Source organism: Bacillus rossius, chromosome 6, assembly GCF_032445375.1.
Source record: "Bacillus rossius redtenbacheri isolate Brsri chromosome 6, Brsri_v3, whole genome shotgun sequence".
In the NCBI taxonomy this organism is placed as follows: Eukaryota; Metazoa; Arthropoda; class Insecta; order Phasmatodea; family Bacillidae; genus Bacillus; species Bacillus rossius.
In genome coordinates, this window is record NC_086334.1 from 53,769,037 (window position 1) to 53,790,917 (window position 21,881).

Consider the following 21,881-nt stretch of genomic DNA (forward strand, 5'->3'; position numbering starts at 1 on the left):
CTGAAGCCGACCGCCCACCCGTAGAATACCATCACCATCCACAAAAAGTGTCAAACTCTGAATGGCGGGAGTGCATAACTGGTTGCGTGAGAGTCTGGCAAATTCCTCAGCGAAGTCAGTTTGTGTTTTCTTGATCAAGGTCTTAAATGCAGATTGCACTTCCTTAGCTTGTAGTGGACCTAGAATTATTGTATGGTTCGGACGTGCATTATAGCTAAATCGAAGACACCAAGTCACTATTCTTTCTACTTTACGCAAGCAGGAGAATTTGTCCATTAACGTAGCTAACGGAGATGACTCTATGACAGTCAGCAGGATTGTCTGTGCTAGAAACATGACGCCAGCAGTTTGAGGATGTATATAATCCTGAATTTTGCTTACCCTATTGGCCACAAAGGTTTTCCATTGATGTGGGGATGCTTGGATCCAGGCCAAAACAACTGATGAGTCAGTCCAAGCGTATACTTCTCTCATTGGCAACTTAGGGGAGTACACTTCGATCAGAGTATGTAAGCAACGTGCTAAGAGGAGAGCTGCACATAGTTCAAGACGAGGGAGAGTCACTCGTTTCAAAGGGGCAACCTTGGATTTTGCAAGTAACAACTGGGTTGAAAATACACCTGAGGCGGACACCAGGCACAGGTACACCACTGCAGCATATCCCTTCTCAGAGTAAACGGGCCTTCTCTATCAAAACGTTTATTTATTATTATAAATCGATTTGACTTTGAATGATTCGAAAGTAATTAGACTCGTTCTAATGTGTTTATAGAATAAAAGCAAAAGAACTAATCATTTTATATTAATTTGTGGGCGCCAACAACTTTTAAGAAGTTGTAAAACTGAGTAAACATTAAAAGTATTTAGATATGTCGACTTGATTATGAATGTAACAATATTCGCAACGTGATCGGGAAATAACCGTTATCAGTTTTCAGTGACATTCCATAATTATCAACAGATATTCATAATTTGTTTAATACCAGTAAAATAATATCAAACTCTTTGAACCTATTTTATTGCAAGTCTTCACTCAGCGAATGTTTACTATAAAAAATTTATTCAAATTTATTTATTGTCCTGACTATTCAGTAGGTAGAGCTGGGTATTTCGTGGAAAAATTCGTAAGTTCATTAGATTAGTTGACATACAAACTTTTTAACTTTAACTCAAGTTGTCACTAGACTTAAACAGTATGGTATTGGTGTAAAGAGTATTTAAAACTGATTTCACGTGATGTTAACTATTCCGGTGTGTTAGTTTTTGCAAAGCTAGTAAGTTTTGTAAAATTCCTTTACAAATATCTGACCGACCTGTTAGTATAGTTCAGTAGTAACGAACTATGCATTACGATGTCTGTCTTCATTGTACGGGAACTCAGCAACGAATATTCCACGTCTTCATCCTTGAAACGCCACTCCGCTGTTTCAAGTCTTCGTCCTGGGAACGCCTCTTGTTATTTGCCTTCGTCCTGGGAACGCCTTTCGCTGTTTCCGGATGGTCTCGTACAGTCAATTTTTCAGAATATTTCATTCTTCGTCCTGGGAACGCCTCGATGTTACTTCCAATCTTCGTAGTTGTGATTCATAGTCTTCATCCTGGGAACGCCTCGATGTTTCTTATAATCTTTGTACAAATAATAATTCTTCTTTAATTCAATAAATATTTCCAAATTATCAATATTATCAATGTCTACTATTATTTCTTGCCATTCTTCAAAGTATTCCAACAGACATAATTCCAATTTCTTCAGTAATAAAATGTCACGTCTAGCTTGTCCGAAGGTTCCTATATCAATTCTCCTTTTCGTTTTCTCACTTAAAATTCTAAACAAACTTTTATTTTCCAGCAATAGTTTTTGTTATACCTTTTCGACCAATACCAGATTGTTTTACAAACTCTGAGTCATATAATATTAAACATGAACTTTGAAAATACCCTCCTTATTGGTTAAACAAAATTTCCTATTACTTGATCAAAGAAGTTTTACATTAAAAGATATAAATACAAAATTACTGACTTATGGTTCATAGAGAAATAAAGAAATGTGCTCAGAAGTGAAATTATAAAATATGATACATTAATTTAGTTCCTCCATTTTGTTATATAAAGTTGACAAGTTCAACCTTTATAGAATGCCCCTCCGAAGAATGTTTACACTGTGTATGGTGACACTATACACTGGAGGTATTCTTCCAATAACACTAATACATTATGGACAAAATTACACTTTAACACATATCATAGTTAAATATATACAATAATTACATACAATTAACACTCAAATAACGAAACAACAAAACAATTCTCCATTTAATATGTACATGTTTTCTATTTTAAATATAGTTAAACAATGGTATCATATTTTGTTTTGTTTTGTACTCAGTACATCCATTAACCTTTCACGTTATACAAATATTATGCATTCATATCATCAGTGTGTGTGTAAATAAAACAACTTTTCAAATAAACAATTATTTTGCCCCTCCAAACTTTAATTAATGGGATGCTTGTCAATCAAGATGAAAATTTAACTCTTTATCATGTTAGGGTCTTTAAAAATTCTTAATTGTGTTACATGTTAATGACCTATTATTTTCCCTGTGTCAATGTCTGCTAATTCGTAACAATTTTCTCTTATAACCTTAGTTATGCGATACGGACCTTCATATAATAAGAAAAGTTTCTTTGTAACCAATTCCCAAAATTGACTACTGTAATTAGTTCTCTTTAGTACTAAGTCGCCGCAAGATAAATTAATTTTGTTTGCAGATTTTAGTCCTCTTCTGCGCGCATCGGCGGCAGCTATTAAACGAGCTTTTACCTTGTTTTGAGTTTCTTTCCGTGTTTCTTCCTCCGTAATTTCATTTTTAGGTTGGTATGATTTGTTTAATCCGGGTTTGTCAGAAAAAGTTTCCCTATGTAATGATAAAACTTCAAATAAACGTCCTTTTAATTTTTTGTCATTTAATGAGATACCTACTGTAGCATTTTTCAAATCTGCTTCTGAAGCTATGAAATCATTAGTGGTAATACAACATATTTGTGCTTCCCTTCTTTCATTCTTTAATGTGCCTAAACAATGATCAGTAAATTGCCAATTTTCCGCAGTGGTTGATGACAATCCGTCGTCATTAGTAGTCACTAGCCATCTTCCAAAATCTAATATAACGTTGAATTTAGTTAGAAAATCAGTACCTAGAATAATGGGTTTCGCCAATCCTTTCACAATTAGTACTGGTACTAACTTAGTTTTTCCAAGTCCATTCACTTCTAGTAATGTCTGTTTGTTGATGATCGGGCTAAATTTAGTCGTCACACCTATGATCTTTAAGTTCGGTACTGGCAGAATAGGTAATTTTACTCCTGTACTTTCAATCATTTCGACGCAGTCAGAACTGATGCAAGAAATTTCAGCCCCGCTGTCTAATAATACCGGAACTTTTACTCCGTTTATCATTAAAGTGATTTCAGGACATAAAGCTTCTTTGTCGTTAATCGCGGTTTCTTCACTCGTTTCATCGCTTAAAAATTCCCTGTCGTTGTTATTTAACATTATAGTGTGTAATTGTTTAGGATTCCTTCCCATTGACATATTCACTGTTTTCCCGCTACAGTTATTTTTGACTCCATTCTCTAGTTTTGGGTTAGACGTTCGGAGTCTATCCTCTCTAACCCTACTTAGTTTAACGGTTGTGTATGTTGGTTAGCCTCTTGTGAATGCCATGTCACGTTTGAATTAAACTCACGGTTGTTAAAACCTATTACATTACTTCCTCCTTGTACGTTCTGATGTGTTGAATTTTCAAACGTAAGTTTCGGGTTTGGTATCCACTCTGGTGTTTTACCTACATTACATGCGAATTGATCCCTTGGTTTGTTTCCTTGTGTCGTAAATCTAGTATTTGTCTGTTCCTGTGGCGTATTTTCAACTGTATGCACATCTTGTATCATCTGTGTCACAGCCCCTCCTGCGTTCTGTGTGTTTTTACAATTGTCGTCATTTCTTCTCCAATTTCCCTTCATTTGTTGTCTTGAAAAATTATATTTCCTATCTGATTCCTGATAATTATTCTTATTATAATTCTGGTTACCATATTTCCAAAAATTCCTCCTATTCTATTGGTTTCTGTCATACCAATTTCGTTTATAATTATAGAATCCAAATGTGTTAACTCGCGGTGGTCTCTGTTCTCCTGTATTTTCAAATTTTCTTTGGTGCCAATTTGAATACAGAGGTACATTCGGTTTAATATTATTACGATTTTCATTTGGTTCCCTACGTTCGTATGTTTCCCTGTTTGCCGTCGTTCTATCTAGCTTTTCAAGTTTGTCATACACTAATAGTTGTTCCTTGAATTCTACAATATTTGAAAATTGTCTACCCGCAAACTGTAATTGATATTTAACAGGTAGTTGTGATAATATTAGTGCAACAAACTCCGCATCCTCCATTCTGCAATCTAAATACCTGGTTCGTTCGTACATTTCACTAACATGTGCTTCTAAACTTTTATTTTTCTTGTCGAATTTTTCTGCATGTAACTGGATTCTTAGATTACTCAGTAATAGTATCTTGTAACATTTCCCACCAAAAGAAAGCTGTATTCTTTAAACAATGACTCACACATTTCAACTTATCTGCTTCGTGTAGTGCGAAAGTTTTACAATATTTTTCAAATGCTCTCAAGAATCTTCTATTCCTTCTAACCTATCACATACTATAGAAAATTTTCTTTCTGTGTCAGTTACCATTTTGCTCATTGCTGTATTAATCTGCCTAATATATTTACTAATAGTTCCTGATTTTCATGTTTACGTTTCTCCTCATCTTCACGTTTTTCCTGTCTACGTTTCTCCTCCGCTTCACGTTTTTCCTGTCTACGTTTCTCCTCCGCTTCACGTTCTTTTTGTTCCCGTTTCTCCTCATCTTCGCGTTTTTCCTGTCTACGTTTCTCCTCCGCTTCGCGCATGAACGTAAATATTTGTTCCATTTCTGACGTGGTAGTTTCCCTTATTCTCGTATCTACTTGCCTGTTTGCAGTGTTGGTAAATCGCCCTGTCTGATGTTCACGTCTATTTCAGTTTGATCTGTGTTTTCAGATGGATCTGTTTCTGATGTAGCCCTTGAGTTATTTCCCCTTAAGAAATAAGTGTTCCTGTTTTCTTCTGACATCATGTATGTGGGATCTCTAAACTTGAGTTAAAATTTCCACGTTGTTGTAGTCAATATACTTTGTGTTATTCCTTCGAGCTATAGCCCCTCGTTGTGGTAGCCAATCTAAACAGGCCTTCTCTATCAAAACGTTTATTTATTATTATAAATCGATTTGACTTTGAATGACTCGAAAGTAATTAGACTCATTCTAATGTGTTTATAGAATAAAAGCAAAAGAACTAATCATTTTATATTAATTTGTGGGCGCCAACAACTTTTAAGAAGTTGTAAAACTGAGTAAACATTAAAAGTATTTAGATATGTCGACTTGATTATGAATGTAACAATATTCGCAACGTGATCGGGAAATAACCGTTATCAGTTTTCAGTGACATTCCATAATTATCAACAGATATTCATAATTTGTTTAATACCAGTAAAATAATATCAAACTCTTTGAACCTATTTTATTGCAAGTCTTCACTCAGCGAATGTTTACTATACACAATTTATTCAAATTTATTTATTGTTCTGACTATTCAGTAGGTAGAGCTGGGTATTTCGTGGAAAAATTCGTAAGTTCATTAGATTAGTTGACATACAAACTTTTTAACTTTAACTCAAGTTGTCACTAGACTTAAACAGTATGGTATTGGTGTAAAGAGTATTTAAAACTGATTTCACGTGATGTTAACTATTCCGGTGTGTTAGTTTTTGCAAAGCTAGTAAGTTTTGTAAAATTCCTTTACAAATATCTGACCGACCTGTTAGTATAGTTCAGTAGTAACGAACTATGCATTACGATGTCTGTCTTCGTTGTACGGGAACTCAGCAACGAATATTCCATGTCTTCATCCTTGAAATGCCACTCCGCTGTTTCAAGTCTTCGTCCTGGGAACGCCTCGTAGCAATTCTTCGTCTTCGTCCTGGGAATGCCTATCGTCGATTCCAAGACTTCGTTCTGGAAACGCCACTCCGCTGTTTCAAGTCTTTGTCCTGGGAACGCCTCTTGTTATTTGCCTTCGTCCTGGGAACGCCTCTCGCTGTTTCCGTATGGTCTCGTACAGTCAATTATTCAGAATATTTCATTCTTCGTCCTGGGAACGCCTCGATGTTTCTTATAATCTTCGTACAAATAATAATTCTTCTTCAATTCAATAAATATTTCCAAATTATCAATATTATCAATGTCTACTATTATTTCTTGCCATTCTTCAAAGTATTCCAACAGTCATAATTCTAATTTCTTCAGTAATAAAATGTCACGTCTAGCTTATCCGACGGTTCCTATATCAATTCTCCTTTTCGTTTTCTCACTTAAAATTCCAAACAAACTTTTAATTTTCCAGCAATAGTTTTTGTTATACCTTTTCGACCAATACCAGATTGTTTTACAAACTCTTAGTCATATAATATTAAACATGAACTTTGAAAATACCCTCCTTATTGGTTAAACAAAATATCCTATTACTTGAGCAAAGAAGTTTTACATTAAAAGATATAAAGACAAAATTACTGACTTATGGTTCATAGAGAAATAAAGAAATGTGCTCAGAAGTGAAATTATAAAATATGATACATTAATTTAGTTCCTCCATCTTGTTATATAAAGTTGACAAGTTCAACCTTTATAAGAGCTATCAGCAAAGCCATGTAGTTCGATAAGGGACTGAGGATGATGCTTGTTGATGCAGCGAGGAATGGCAATGGCAGAACACGAAGACAGCTCACTTCTTATAATTTCCCATTTTGCTGCTATGTCGGATCGAACAGGACTATCCCATCCACTGTTTACTGACCACAGGCATTGCATCAGGTGCTTGGCTAGAAGCATCAAAGGCGACATCCACCCCAACGGGTCGATAATGCGAGCTATTTCGGACAAAATCCCCCGCTTCGTGAGTACAAGTGATCGAAATTGGAAGTCATATGAAAAGGTATCCTGAATCGGATTCAAGTGTATCCCTAAGACTTTTATAGAGAAGCTATCATCAAATGAATATGTCTCAAAAGGATGTAGTACAGCTTCTGGAGGTAGGTCATTGAGGAGTTCAGTAGAGTTTCTGGCGAACTTCCGCAGTTGAAAACCACCACGCGAAAGTAATTGCTGGAGGTCTTTCCTCAGCCTTCGAGCTGACTGCAAATCATTGGTCCCTGTGACAATGTCATCAACGTAGTGTTTTGTAACAGAGCTTTAGCAGCTATCGGGTAATCTCCCCCTTCATCCTCAGCCAGCTGATGTAGTGTGCGTAGAGCCAGATAGGGAGCCGAACAAATGCCATAGGTAACAGTATTCAATTTGTATGTCTGTACTGGTTGATCCTCACTTGCTCGCCACAGGATACACTGATAATTTCTGTGGTCGGGATGTACCAAAATTTGACGTTACATCTGTTTGATGTCAGCGGTAAATACAATTGTGGGAATCCAAAACTGCAGCAATACATTCACAATGTCACATTGTAGCTTAGGTCCAGTTAACAATGTGTCGTTGAGCGAATATCCTGAGTTGGCCTTAGCAGACGCATCAAAGACTACCCTTAATTTAGTGGTAGTGATACTAGGTTTCTGAACACAATGATGAGGGATGAAGTACGACTTGGCAGGAACCTCATGAGAACCAATAGGACTAGTGTCCACTGGCTAGGTAATCATCCATGAAATCCACATATTGTTTCTTCACTTCCAGTTGTCGATTCATGTGGTGCTCTAAGGACTGAAAGCGACGAAGTGCTGAACTGTGCGAATCCCCTAGGTCTGGATCAGCGGTCTTGAAGGGCAATGTGACAACATATCTACCAGTTTCAAGTGGGTGCATGTTTAGCTAAAAATGCTTTCACACTCCTTTTCGTCTGGAGTGGGAGCGAGCTTGACATCTGGCAGATCCTCCAGCTGCCACAAACGTTCTACAGCAGCATCTAGTGTCTCATTACAAGAAGAAACAAACAGGGATGTAAGTTCAGCAGTGGGCAAAAGAGTTTGTGGTGTTTGTTACTCTACCCATGAGTAACCATCCAAAGCTTGATTCCAAGGCAACAGGAGTGCCAGGAGGACCCTCTAGTTTCCTCCCTGTCAAGATATTTGGAATCAGTTCTGCACCTATCAGCAAGTCAACAGAATCGGGAAAGGCATATGAAGGGTCTGCTAACCTCAAATGGTTTAGATGATGCCAATTGTTTGTTTTCAATGGTGATGATGGGATTAGACCTGTTAATTGAGGAAGGATTAGTATTTCTGTTGAGAAGTTAGGCCCTTCCTGTCCATTAGGTCTGATCAAACATGAAACAACTCCACGTGCTATCGTGAGTGGTGTTTGGGAAATACCCTAAAGAGGCTGCGATGTCCTTCGTCGACGAAGCCCCAATCGATTAACGGCACTCTCAGAGATGAAATCGGCTTGGCTTCCAGAGTCCAACAGTACTCTGAGTTGCTGAAATGCTCCTGACGTGTCTTGAGCTTCCACCAATGCTGTAGATGGCAGCACTGTGGTGTAAGTAGATCCTCCGGAGAATGAGGACAGGACCGATGTAGGTGTGTCACTGTCCACCACAACCTCCTCATCAGGTGGCTCGTTGCTGACCTCTTTCTGCCGATGTTCAGTGCTTTCAAAATGCAGCAAGGAAGGATGGCGAGAAGGACAATGACTGCATGAAAGTGATGACGGGCATATTTTCACAGTATGATGGGGCCTTAAACAGTTTATACACAATTTTTGATCCTTGACAAATGCGAATCTGTCCCTTGCGTTTCGTTTAGTGAAAACCGAACATTGGTACAGAGGGTGTTTTCCATTACACATACAGCAAGCTGAAGATGATGCAACAAAGTATGTGCCAGATGCATTGTGCCATTGACCTTGGGTTGTGCGGTTGATGACCTTTGAAGGGCCGGGTTTGGGATCCTGGCCACGCCCACTGACACCCACTGCTTCTACGGATCTGCACTGTTTTTCCAGGAATACCACAAAGTCTTGAAGTGCTGGTGTTTCCAACTCTTGAACACGCAACTCCCACAACCTTCGTAAATCTCCACTAAGATGCTTCTCAAGCAGATGAAGCCATAATAGGTCCCACTGATATATCGGTAGTCCTAATGCTTGCAAAGCTGCCACATTCTCACCAATTGTAGATAGAAAACTTACTACGCAGGGTAGCCACTGAGGTCAAGGTGGCAACAGGAACCTGCAGTATGGCATCTAGGTGATGTGATATTATCAACCGCCGGTTATCGAATCTTCTCCCCAATAATGTCCATGCTACCTCAAAATTGTCACCTGTCAATGGCAGTGACTGCACAAATGACAGGGCCTCACCCTCCAAGGATAGCCTTAAGTATGCGAACCGTTCCACATTTGACAGGTCACGATTATCGAGAATAAGTGTTTGAAACAAGTTAGCGAAGTTGGTCCAAGAGGCTATTTTACCTGCAAAACATGGTAACTTAATTGAAGGTAGTGACACTTGCGGTGCAGGTGAAGAACCTGTGGAGACCTGAGTCTGTTTTGAATCACATACTGCAGTGTCAAGGATTGACATTATGACATAGTAGTGGTCATAAAATTCATCTAACCTATTTGTGTGCTTGGCGAGGTCAAAATGTGGTTTGTCCTTGCACGTCAATTCGAGTGACAGGTGATCCTGTTCAAAACCAAGTTTTAGGTCTGGTAGATCTCGGCAGGTGGATATAAACAGTCCCCGCTGTGAGTTGTCAGTCTCAAACTTGTTGGCTAAGGCTGCGGCTCATTGTAATCTGTTCTCAGCTCGCTCCAGTCGGCTAATGAGAACTTCTGCCTTTTCAGACATGACGTGCACGAGATAAGAACACGTGCAAAAATGTAAACAAATGGACGTGAACGACCACACACAGGGTGGCCACCAAACCGGGAAAACGGGAAAAACCGGGAATATGTCGGGAATTTGAAAGGGCCCGAGTAAAACCGGGAAACTGTCTGGAATTTTATTTCTTTCCTGGGCAAATGCTGCGGTGTAAATGCGCACAACTTATATAAGACGTACATCGCGGCGTCTGATAATCACGCGGCAAATCTGTACAGTGTCATGTTGGCAGCGACTGTAGTGTTCCCAGGCGTGTCATGTTTCTTCTTTCCTCATAGACGCAATACGTCACTAAGAGGCGGAGGGGGAGGGGGAATATGAACCGCACTACGGCGTGCAACACGGGGTGTTGTTCTCATTTGTTCTGTTCAGTACAAGTCTTCGAGCGGTTTTAGTCTTAACGCTGTGCAGTTTGTTAGGAAGCTATTGCGTCAATGTCTACTAGGTATTCCTGTCGTTATGAGTCTTGAGGTTCCATGGGCTACTGAGGATGCGAAAGACAGAACTTGTGCGAGATGCAAGAGATGCAATAAAAGTTTCAAGATCGATTCGATGGGTAGGGGAGCATTTACAAGCCATGCCAAATCTAAGAATTACAATAGAGTTATAAATAACCAATCAAGAAACCTGCAAGTTACAGAATTTTGTTTCCACTCAACCTGCTCAGGATGAAGCCCACGCTTCCTGTAACAAAGTTTTATTAGTACTTTAATTTATACTAGTTGCTTCCAACGGTTTAGCGGTGTTATAAACTACGACATATTGTAATCCATCGCTTATCAATAAACTGTCAAATATGTCCAGTAACTAACGACACTGCACGTTTTTTTATGAATATTCGCAGCGTGTTGAAGCTGGCCGATAACTTACCTTTAACGTCGGTAATGCTATGTTCACTTAAAATTTGTAAAATAATAATACTAAACATATAATTATTATGTACACCAGAACCCCTATTTCACGAACACTGGATTTAACGAAGCAGTGATTTTACGAGTACATTCTCGGGAACCGTAAAAAAATTGGAAATTTTGACCAAAATGTGAAAAACAGAAAATATATTTAAAAAAAAATGCAATGAAAGATCATATATACCGAATAAAAGCATGTTGGACGTCCTGCGGTCACCAGCAAAGCATAAACACGACCCAATGCGTGGTGCAACTGCTACATCGCTTCGTTATTGCTCGCGCGAGAGGCGGGACGTGGAATGTTAGAAGAAAGGAAGGGGGAAATGCGGGGGATGACAGACAGCAGCCAGTGTGTTTCCTGCGTGGGGAATAAGTGGCGTAGCTCCTTTTTTTATGCTGTGAAGCGAACTTTTTCTATCAACTCACGGGAAAAGATAATTGCTTGAGCTGTCAAAATAAACATCGCTGCGACAGTTAAAACAAGACGCGGGCGAGCATCCGGTAGGTCGATGTGTGTATCTACTCGAAAAACATTTCTCAATTCATGACACTAATAAGATGCCATATAACTTACACGTATAGCCTGATGTTTTCAGCCTGATCCATGCAAGTTCTTTAGCCACGTTTTGAATGAAAACAACCACCAGCCGGCCAGTGTTGTGCCCTGTTTAATACGCACAAAATATACCAAATATATTTGGTTCAAAAAAAAAAAAAAGAACCTCAGGGAACTTAGGGCAAAAAAAGTCAAAATAATGAGTGATGCCTTAAAACAGACCGCTCTCATAGACGAAGAAATTTTTAAACACAAAAAAGGTTAAAGTTATGTGGCAAATATATATTTAGTAAACTGCCACCTGTTTTTTTAGTTGGGTATGTATCACATTTTGTGCATTTTTGTTTTATATTTAGTACTATACAGTTCCGTGTTTTAAAATGTGTGCTTTGTATCATGTATTACATAAATAAAAACATGTCATTTTGTATATATATTGCAAAAACTGGAAAATCTTGAAAATACCTGGAAAAAACCTGGAATTTTTTATCACAAATATAGTGGCCACCCTGCACACAATAACGATCGATTGGTCGCCATCTCGAACGATCGATATAACTCGTACTGCAAGTGTTGACGTCACAGCTTCATCACCACGTCAATACATGTACATATATTTTATTATAATAAAACAAAACACGTTTTCTTCTCCAAATCTATATATATATTTTTTTGTTTCGATGTCGATGTGCCTTCTTAAATTATCCAGGCAATACAACCACTATTCCACGGCGCACAAAGCCGGCACAACGCACGCGACTGAAAGACGTCACAAGACGAGACGAAAACACGTAAACGACTAACAATTAATGTTGTAGGATCTTGAATCCGGCCCGGAGGACCAAATGTCTGGGCTCAATCGACATAATGGACTGTATAATTATGAATAATCACAAACTTCTACTGTCGCGCACGGCCGACCTACCGAAGCGAAAACAAACGAGAACGAACTGGTCACAAGATAGCGTGGGAGCAGCAGCGTCACGATTCCAACGCTGCGGGCGGGAAATTCAAATTCAACATTTACACCCGGCCTGAACAGCCTGTACTTAGTGATCCCTGGATCCGGATATTGCAGTCTTTATAGTCGGTTTTATAATATTTATGGTAATGGAAACTTGTTATGTAGCATCTACATTGCATAAAAGTATTTCTTTGCTAACTTTAAAATTTCAGATTCCTACAGGATATTTAACATACACCAATCCCTCACTTAGCACTTCTTCAGATTGCACAAATTCATTTAGCACAATGTTAATTTTACTGCCCAATCTTGAATGGCATGTCTGTAATTTTCAGTTAGCATGAAATCACTACAGGTAAAAAAAAAACTTGGGCATGACACCACGAAGTCTGCTTCAACTTGGTAAACAACAGATGTTACATACCTGCCAACTTTTACGGATTGTCCGTAAGTTTTACGGATTTTAATACTATTTTACGGTTTTACGGACGTCTTTAATATCTTACGGATTTATTTTTGCGTGGTGGTTTATTACCATTCACTGTACCAGCCATGTATACCTGCCAACTTTTACTGTACCGGCCATGTTACCGACGCACCGACGGAAGGCGGAATGAAAGCAAAACAAGAGATAGTTATTTGTATATGGTTTGGACTGGACGGTCTACGGTCGTTTTCCACTTACCACAATTGTGACGTCAGCCCTACCTCCTTGGTCTGTTCCTTGTTCCTTATATTATGGCCAAAATGGATGACTATTGTTGGTAGTTCCAATGTAGTGCTGCGCAACCGTTTTTTTTTGTGTGTATTTACGTGATGGGAACCATTAGTAAGCTAGCCAACAAGAAATATATCCAGACTTACCGTGCTGTGTATAAAACGAATTCTCGTGTATTCTGAAATCGCAAGAAGGATAAAATTTGTGTTTTGCAGTGTGCCGGTGTGATTTTAGTATTGCTCATTGAGGTAGGTCCGACATAACTACACACGTTAAGTGTCCTAAGCATAGGAAAAAACGTGCTTTCTGAGGAAGAAAATAAGAAGATTGATAGCTTTTTCACCAGTACTGCACACACGGGGTTGGAAGTGACGAAAGCAGGCACTGTTGATGTCAAGTGGGCTGAATTATCAAGAGCTTCCTGAAGGAATAACAGACTGTCAAAGATAATGCTTTCAATTCTGTCAATCCCCCACAGTAATTCAGAATGTGAGCGCATTTTCAGTATGTTAAAAAACAGAACCCAATTTAGGTCCTCCATGTCATCTGAAACTTTGCAGTCTATTTCTGTGTTGAAATCAAGGAATTGTGTTTGTTATGAACAAAGGTTTACCTCAAATTTATTAGGTAAAACAAAGAAGGCAACTGCTGCACATTCTAAGTCTTAAAATTGCATCAAGGATGATAATCAGGAGATGACTGAAATATGTAAAAAAAACATGTGATATAGCAATGTATGTCTTTAAGTAATCTTGTTTAGTGAATACTATTGCTTTTGTTTTGTACTTGATCATTTTGCTTTTCATATGCACGCTGTGTAAATTGGCACATTCTGGATAGGTTGAGTTTCCCAGTACATTTACAATATTGACTGTATGAGGTTTTCATTCTAGGCCATCGATATGCCCTTCATGTCATTAGTAAATTAGCAGAAACCAAATGGAATAGAAAAATAGAATAAAAAATGTAAAAAATTGCCGCTTTTGATTTACGATACATTTTCCCAATTTAAAAGTTTTCTTGATGACCAAACTAAAAAGTTGGCAGGTATGGATGTAGCGTGGCATACAGTTAGCCAACCATACGAGGGAGGGAAAGATGTGCACGCAGGTCTGACTATGCTATCGGCTGTTGTACAAACATCAGCTATGACAAGTTCAGTTGCAGCTGTTGGGTGTAAAGGACCAGACCGGGCCGTGATGAACTCAGTCGAGCCAGTGGCAGGGAACTCGCAGTTGGAACCATATTGGAATCATGGCTTTCTAGTGAGAGCGTAATACATCGTGTTTAAGTATTTGAGACAAAACTACAAGTTTTACAGCGTGCAGAATGTCATGAAGGCCACACTGTTGGTTACACTGTAGTTTTAATTAAGTCAACTATGCACATAATCATACAAAAAAATCTATCAAACGTTTGTATAAGTCTGATGCTGTTGGTTGTACTAGCGGGACTATATTTGAATTTAGGTACCGGAACAGAAATGAACAGATGATACATGGAAAAGGTTGTTAAATGAGTGGTGCAATAAAAAAAAAGCAGTGATATGTGAATAAGCACTTTAATTTTTAAAATATTAAAATGTAAATATCCGGGTAGTAATATCGTTTCACTATCAGTAAAGGATGGTTTGAAAAGTTTGCAGAAAGGTACGCGACATGAGTTAAAGGTCACGCCTTGGTGGGCAAATCAACCAGCCGACTGACGATAACTATCTGTCGTTATGCTGTGTCCTATTTGTCATACAGAGTATTCAATGGTAGGCTTATAAAGATAAATGGTGTGACATATTTAACGTTAAGTGTTATTTTACGCATTTATATTATGTAAAGAATATTTCCCTGCACATTAGGTAAATTAGCCTTGATATTTATGGAGACTAGTGCTTCAGAATATGCGATTTAAAATAACACAAACGTTTTTAGGAACGTATTAGTTGTGCTTCAGATAAAGTGCTTTCATTATTAAGTACGAAAACTGGGGTTTTCAGGTAAGTTGTAAAGACATTCACTGTACACCGTTGATAGACGAAAGCTGTCCTGCAGTCCACTAAGAACATTGACCTGTCTGACCCAGATCCTGGACGAAGTGTACCGTATCCTGCACTACATCAAGGTGACTCCGAAGCTGGCCCGCCCGTACAAAGTGACGGACGAGTTGTTTGATCTGTCCACGATGGCCATGGAGTACTTCAAGGAGCACATTGAGCCCACCTTGCCGGAGATCGCTTACTTCGGAACAGACTTCCTGGACTTCACCGGTGCATTTGCGCGTGAGTACGGGGCCTGTCTTGGCTCTTTTCTCAGCTTCTTTTTTCCTCCCTGTCATAACAGTTAACTAATGAAATAATAGTAGCTTTTATGATATTATTGTTCAACTCGATGCATACATTGAGATAAGTTGTTATGAATGAAATAAACAAAAATATATTAGGTATTAGGACACCTATTCCATTGTTAATTATTTTGTAATATTCCAGGAAAATTAATTTTATAAGCGGAATTGGTCAGTTTCAGTAAATTGATTCGACCCACATTAGTGGATTTGAGGAATATATAAATCTTAACTTAAGTGATAAGGTTTCTTCTCTTGTCAGTTCCATAACTAAAAGTAATTGCAGTAAGTATGAGACAGTGTTAAGGGTATTTGACCCATTTCATGTCAAATTATATATTTACATTAAACACTGTTAAACTTGTAGACCTTTTGAAAGGCTTAACAACCACACACACACACTAGTGATGTGTCTGTTCTATCTTTTTTCTCAGTTCTTTGTTTGGTTCTGGCTCTTATAAATTGGTTCTCAGTTTTAACTTGACTTCCACAGTAAATGCCAAAGATAAAGTACGTCCTAATTAATGGTGTCTTTGTTTAGTATGACTTATCAGCACCTCCATTTTACCATTATCCAACCACAAGTCACCTAGCTCCTAGGTAGCACAGTTGCTCCACGTCTCACTGGCTGGCTGGAGCAGAACTGTACACATCCTGTTGCCCAGCAGTGTCTAGTAATATTTAACAACTTCTTTTCACTGGGTCAGTATTTAATTTAGGCACAACAATAAAAATTACTTGAGAAAAATGTAAATATTTGTTCACAATAGATTAAGTAAATCATAAAAAATAAATAATAAAAACTAATACTGTAGTAGCCATAAACCAAAGCAATTGCAACATATGTATGTATTATAATGGCCAAGGGATGATACTCCCAAGTTAACAAAGGTCTCTTTTAAAGTGTAATTATTTTAACATAGCATAGGTTGAGTTATAAGTGATGTTGGGCTGCAAAAGTTGTAGGATATGCCTACAGTTAAATGAGTGTTAGTTAACTTTAAATCATGGTAATGTTTATTTTTAAGGTAAGTATTATAAGTAGGGTTAGGCGTTTTCTGCACACCAAAGGCCAAAATTCTGCGATAATGAAACACAAATTCTGCGATAGAAAACAAGAAATTCTGTGATAATAAATGTAAAGTTCTGCAATTTATCAAAAATAGTTTATCACGTTTGAAACATGTATATACAGCCTAAAGAAGCCAGTTTTTACAACGAGCTAACAAAAACAATTTTGAATAGCTGTTTTACCCCCTCTGGCTTCTTTAAAAACGTATTTACTCAAAGACATTTTCATTTACTTTAGTGGATCACGATATATCTATATATTTATATTTTTTAATATGCCGTGTGGCCTACAACACGCGCCAACGGCCATAAGGTCATTCTTTCGTATTCGAAGCCTTGTATCGATTGATTAGTCGATTGATGCGCACATATTTCCATCGACTGTGACTACAGTCGTTTCATAAACGCCGGTAGGATCACTCGCTCAATGTGGTACTCTTCTTATAATCTTATCTTTGGATTCTCTGCAAACAAAATTTATTTTGCCGTATGTGATATTTTGGTAATTCAAACTTGAATTTTTTAACGCCATTGCAGCATTAATTATATGAAAACATATGTTTTATACAATGTTTGGAAATTATTCACTCTGCCCATAATAATTAAGATATTATTTGGGAGAACATAACCCTTGCACACATTATTACTGCACTCAAAATGGACAAAAAAGGTACAGCAAAATTGGTGATTCTGCGATGATTCTGCGATTATGCGGGACTCTTGTAATTCTGCGAAATATTCCGCGATCGCGGAATCGCGGAAAACTCCTAACTCTAATTATAAGTATACTGAGCCTGTTTTATTCTTTCATAGGTCTACTTTTGGTTGAAATGATCATCCGTATCACCTAGTGAAGAGAGGGACAATAACAATATCAGGATCTCTGCATAAAGAACTCTTTTGTTTACGTTCTGACACTTCCCTTCCCACCAGTGGTGGCTGTTGTCTTTCCATCTGGGTGGGCTGTTGCAAGGAGGTAGAGGAAAGGAAGGGGAGACTATGAACCTTAACTTTCACTTTTCACGTGGGGCTTAGAGTGAAGAAAGACTGCGTGTTGGTCGCTGGCACTATACCATGGCGTTTTACTGGAAATCTATTGGTGTCATGCTTTGCATGGTAACAGTACTGGGTTTATATATTTTACGGTTCTCGGTTCCGGTTAACTTGTTAAGAACAGAGAACCGGGACTGACTCATCACAAATACACACAACACACACACACACAGGTATATATTTCCTAATTAGCTGCCAAAGTTTTATTTTTAACATTTTTGTGATGTACCAGTGAGAGAAATTAAAAATATTTAAGAACTGAAACATCTAAGTTTTATGGAGATGTGGGTTAGAACTTCCTTTAACTGCATCCTTGGATTTTTCAAAAAAAATATGAGAGCTGGTGGTAAATGTGTCGATTACAATCGTAGTATTGTGTTTGTATTTTTTAAAGTTAAAATGCATCCCATCTTGAAATACTGTGTTGTGGAATTTGTGTTGAAGTAGCTGTTTTAACACTGGCCAAGCACCAACTGTGGTGCATGCTGAAGCGCTAAAAGCAGGACAGAACAATGTGGTGCCAGTGGCAGTTGCGCGGGGAGCAGCGCAGCGTAGCGGGCTTACAGTTGCTTGAGGGGGGGTGCGTGTGCAGCCAGCACGTCCTCCAAGTCGTACCTGTCCGTGGGCTCGCCCCCTGAGGCGGGCGCCTTGAAGGGGGACGACTCCCCGAGCCTGCTGGTGAGCATCGCCGAGGACCACGCCGTGCCGCAGCCGCTCCCCCAGTCCAACATGGTGCTGCGCAAGCGCATACGCAAGATCAAGCAGGGCATGAAGAGGTGAGGCTGCCACCGACACCCTGACCGTACCTACCAGATAGCACTATTGGAGTAATATGTTTGTGCAGATAGAGGTAACTAATGAAGGATGTGTTATTTGCAAAAAATTTCATCTCACTCTTTCTTACCACTAGTTAAGTTTGCAGTGGAACATGGTCAGTTTCTTTTTAAAAAAGTCCATCTACAGTCAAACCTCATTATTACAAACCTGAAGGGACCATAATTTTAGCACTTTGTAATAACGAGGGTTTGTTCATATTAACCAAACTATTGGGTTATCACAACAAAAAAATTTGATTGAACTTTAAATGCCTATATTTACAACCATAAAGAAAAATATATATGTACACTATTGGTAGTATAAGCTGGCTTCACTACATGCATAACAATTTGTAAACGCTAAAGAAAACACACACAATGAAACACTTACAGAATAAATCATAATACAAACTTTAATAAACTTGAAATCATGACACATTTTCTATTCAAACATTTGGTTTAAAAAAAGCATCAATTCTGGTTTGCACTATTTTTTTCTTATAGGCATTGTTTACCACATTACAAAGCTTATCAAAGGCCATTACTGATCAAGTATTGGTTGAGCAGTCTGTATACAATCTTTAACTTTGGTCGTATCTACTATTGCTGACTCCCCACACATAGTTTTGCCAACAAGATTGTTGCGATCCTTAAACCGTTGTAGCCATTGCTGAACTTGAAGTCTGAAATTCCTAACCTCAATGCTAGGTAGTCTGCCTTCTTTTGAATCATAGGTCCAGAAGTAGGCAAGTTTGCTGCACGCATTTCTTCAAACCACTGCAACAAGGTAGCTTCCATTTCTTGATGTTTTGGGCCTCACATTCTTTTTCTTGTTGATAATTTACACGAACTTGCAAAAGCCGATTCAATCTTTTCACGATTTTTTAGTATTGTCTACAACGACGATTGCGGGATGTTAAATTCTCTCGCAATTTCAGTTTCCGTTCTCTCTCCATTGTCTACTTCCTCGATAATTTTAACTTTAACTTTCAATGTAAGTCGTTGCGTTTACGTTTCGCAGTCATATTACAAAACAACTGACACTCAAAATTGAGGTTAAGACACACGTGTGTGAACAATGGAAAATATCAGAACTTTTCCATAGATTGTTTAAAACGTAGTATTTTTGAATTTTTAAAAATAAAGTAGTAGGGGATCAAATGTTACATTAGCTTGGAAGCAAATATTTGTAAAACAAGAATTTAAAAAAAATTGGTTGTCTGTAAAGTCGGTTTACGGACGATAGTTTAACGTGACGTAATAACAAAACATTGATGAAATGATTGATCCAGAAGAAAAGGAAATATCATATTTGGCCTGAGACTGAGCCGTAATAAGTATTTGCAACCAAACCATTTAGGCATTAAAAATATTATATTCTTTGAGGAAGAATTTTTTTTTAATTTTTTCTATCTTTTGTATGATAAAATCTACCTCTGCATACTTTTATGAATAAAATTGAATCATTTTTATTGAATTATCACTATTTTGTATGGATACAAAGGAGTGAAATAAAATGTACAGTTTAATTAATAAATTTACTTTTATTTGCATTCATTATTCAAATATATTTATTACTTTTGAAATGTTACGTGCGCCGTATTTATTTTTACAAGTACAAAAAATACTTTGCACCTGCCAGGATTCGAACCGACAACCTTACAATTAGAAGATAGCGCCGCTGATCGTTCACCCACGAGGCCATATTTGATAATTAATAGTTTCAGATGTTATATATATACATTTATAAAAATTTTGTTCACGGTAGGAGAATAATATTATTTCGTTTTTATAACTCGATTTTATAACAAATACGCATCCCAAATACACCAAACTTATTTATAAGGTGTTACAATATGTTTTTCCAACATCGTGCAAAAGATCCCGGTTGTAATTTGAATTGGTTCAAAACGTATTTGGATGTTCAACATTACTTTTAAATAACTGTACCGATTGTGCTGAAAATCAGTGGACAATCGTTAAATTACATAATATTAATAATTCAAACGACGAAAATATTATTGAAAAGTCAAATCGATGGTCGTTCCAATCGAGTGGAAGAGAGATGTCACGCATGCGTAGGCCCTACAATGAGCATGAAGAGAGATGCCACGCATGCGTACAATGAGCAAATAGGACACATCCGTAGTGGGACATCCGTAGTGGGACACTTTTTCGTACGTGCAGCCGGCGTTCATCGATTTATTAGACGTCACGTCAAAAAATTACTGAACTTAATACAGTAGCCTAAATTCTAGGCCTACATATACAAAATGACAAATGGGTTAAACTATTTTGCAGATATGTTCATTTATTGAGATAGAATTCCCTCGTCATCTCCTAGGCGAAGTCTCTTCCAAACAGCAGATAAAGATGACTGTTCATACAGTTTAATAATTTTTTCGCGATCTTTTAATATTGTTGACAGTGCAGTGGACACCAAACCAAACAACCGTGCCACATCTGCATTTTTCCTGCCTTTGTCAATTTCTTTTAAAATTTCCACCTTTTTCTTTAAAAAACTGCTTGCGTTTCTTTTTATCTTTTTGGCCATCCATCCTGATTAAAATATTCAATCAACAATATTGTTTTCCTCATGCCACGTCAAACGTAAACAAACCTCTCATCCATAGATAACCATAGCTCCGCACTAGTAGCGTGCGTCGAGAGCATGGCTGTGCCAGGCCACATTCCGACCTTCGTGGCAAAACAAAGCGTGTCGGCCATGTTGTGACACCAAACAGTTCAAACAAAAATTAACCTGCATAAATTAACATTATTGGATTTTCTATATTGTATATAATTTAAAATATAATTTTTATATAACGTTTGTATCTGCGGTAGTTGAAACTTTTAAAACGTGCTCTATAAATAACCAAAAGATGGCGCAGCTAAAAACAATTGTCTTGAAGAGGGGCGATACAGCAATCGATTGTTTAGATTGTCTCGTGCACTAAGTGTGTGATCCATGGAGGAGGACGAATGGCGCGTTATACTGTACCATGATTCTATGAATCGTTGATACAATGTTTGTTTACGTTTTATACTTGTTAACGATTCTTGAAAGTGATAAAAATTAATCGTAATGTACATTTATATTAAACAACCCCTTTGCAAAATCAGTAACTATCATGTAAAATTTTCCTGATAACTGGAAAAGAATGGTCATTGTATTGAAAGGTAGGATACGTTTTTAATGTTAAAGTGAAATATTTTTACATTGTTTACATTGGTGTTTTGAGCGGGAATTTAAAATCATACGTTGAACTGAAAGATACGTTATTCTGAAGTACGTTGTAACGGAATTTAACTGTACATGTGTTTTTCTTTGATGCTCCGAACGATGTTGCTTCATCTTCCTTGTTGTCTTGAACATGACTTGCCTTTAGTTCAGCATCCACTAGCCTTGATTTCAAAAATTCAAGTGTAAGGTCAGTATCTAATGCTCCCAAAACGGTCACAATAT

At 37.8% G+C, this 21,881-nt stretch overlaps 1 protein-coding gene across 2 annotated transcripts in view; it reads left to right on the forward strand.

Annotated features, from left to right (window-relative positions):
• The window catches only part of LOC134533197 (F-box only protein 28), a 68,837-nt gene that overhangs the window by 38,822 nt on the left and 8,134 nt on the right, over positions 1–21,881 (forward strand). For both annotated transcript variants that reach the window (XM_063370571.1, XM_063370570.1), the window contains exons 5-6: positions 15,219–15,414; positions 18,193–18,376. In XM_063370571.1, the coding sequence (XP_063226641.1) occupies positions 15,219–15,414; positions 18,193–18,376 (380 nt within the window). The remainder of the gene's footprint in view (positions 1–15,218; positions 15,415–18,192; positions 18,377–21,881) is intronic.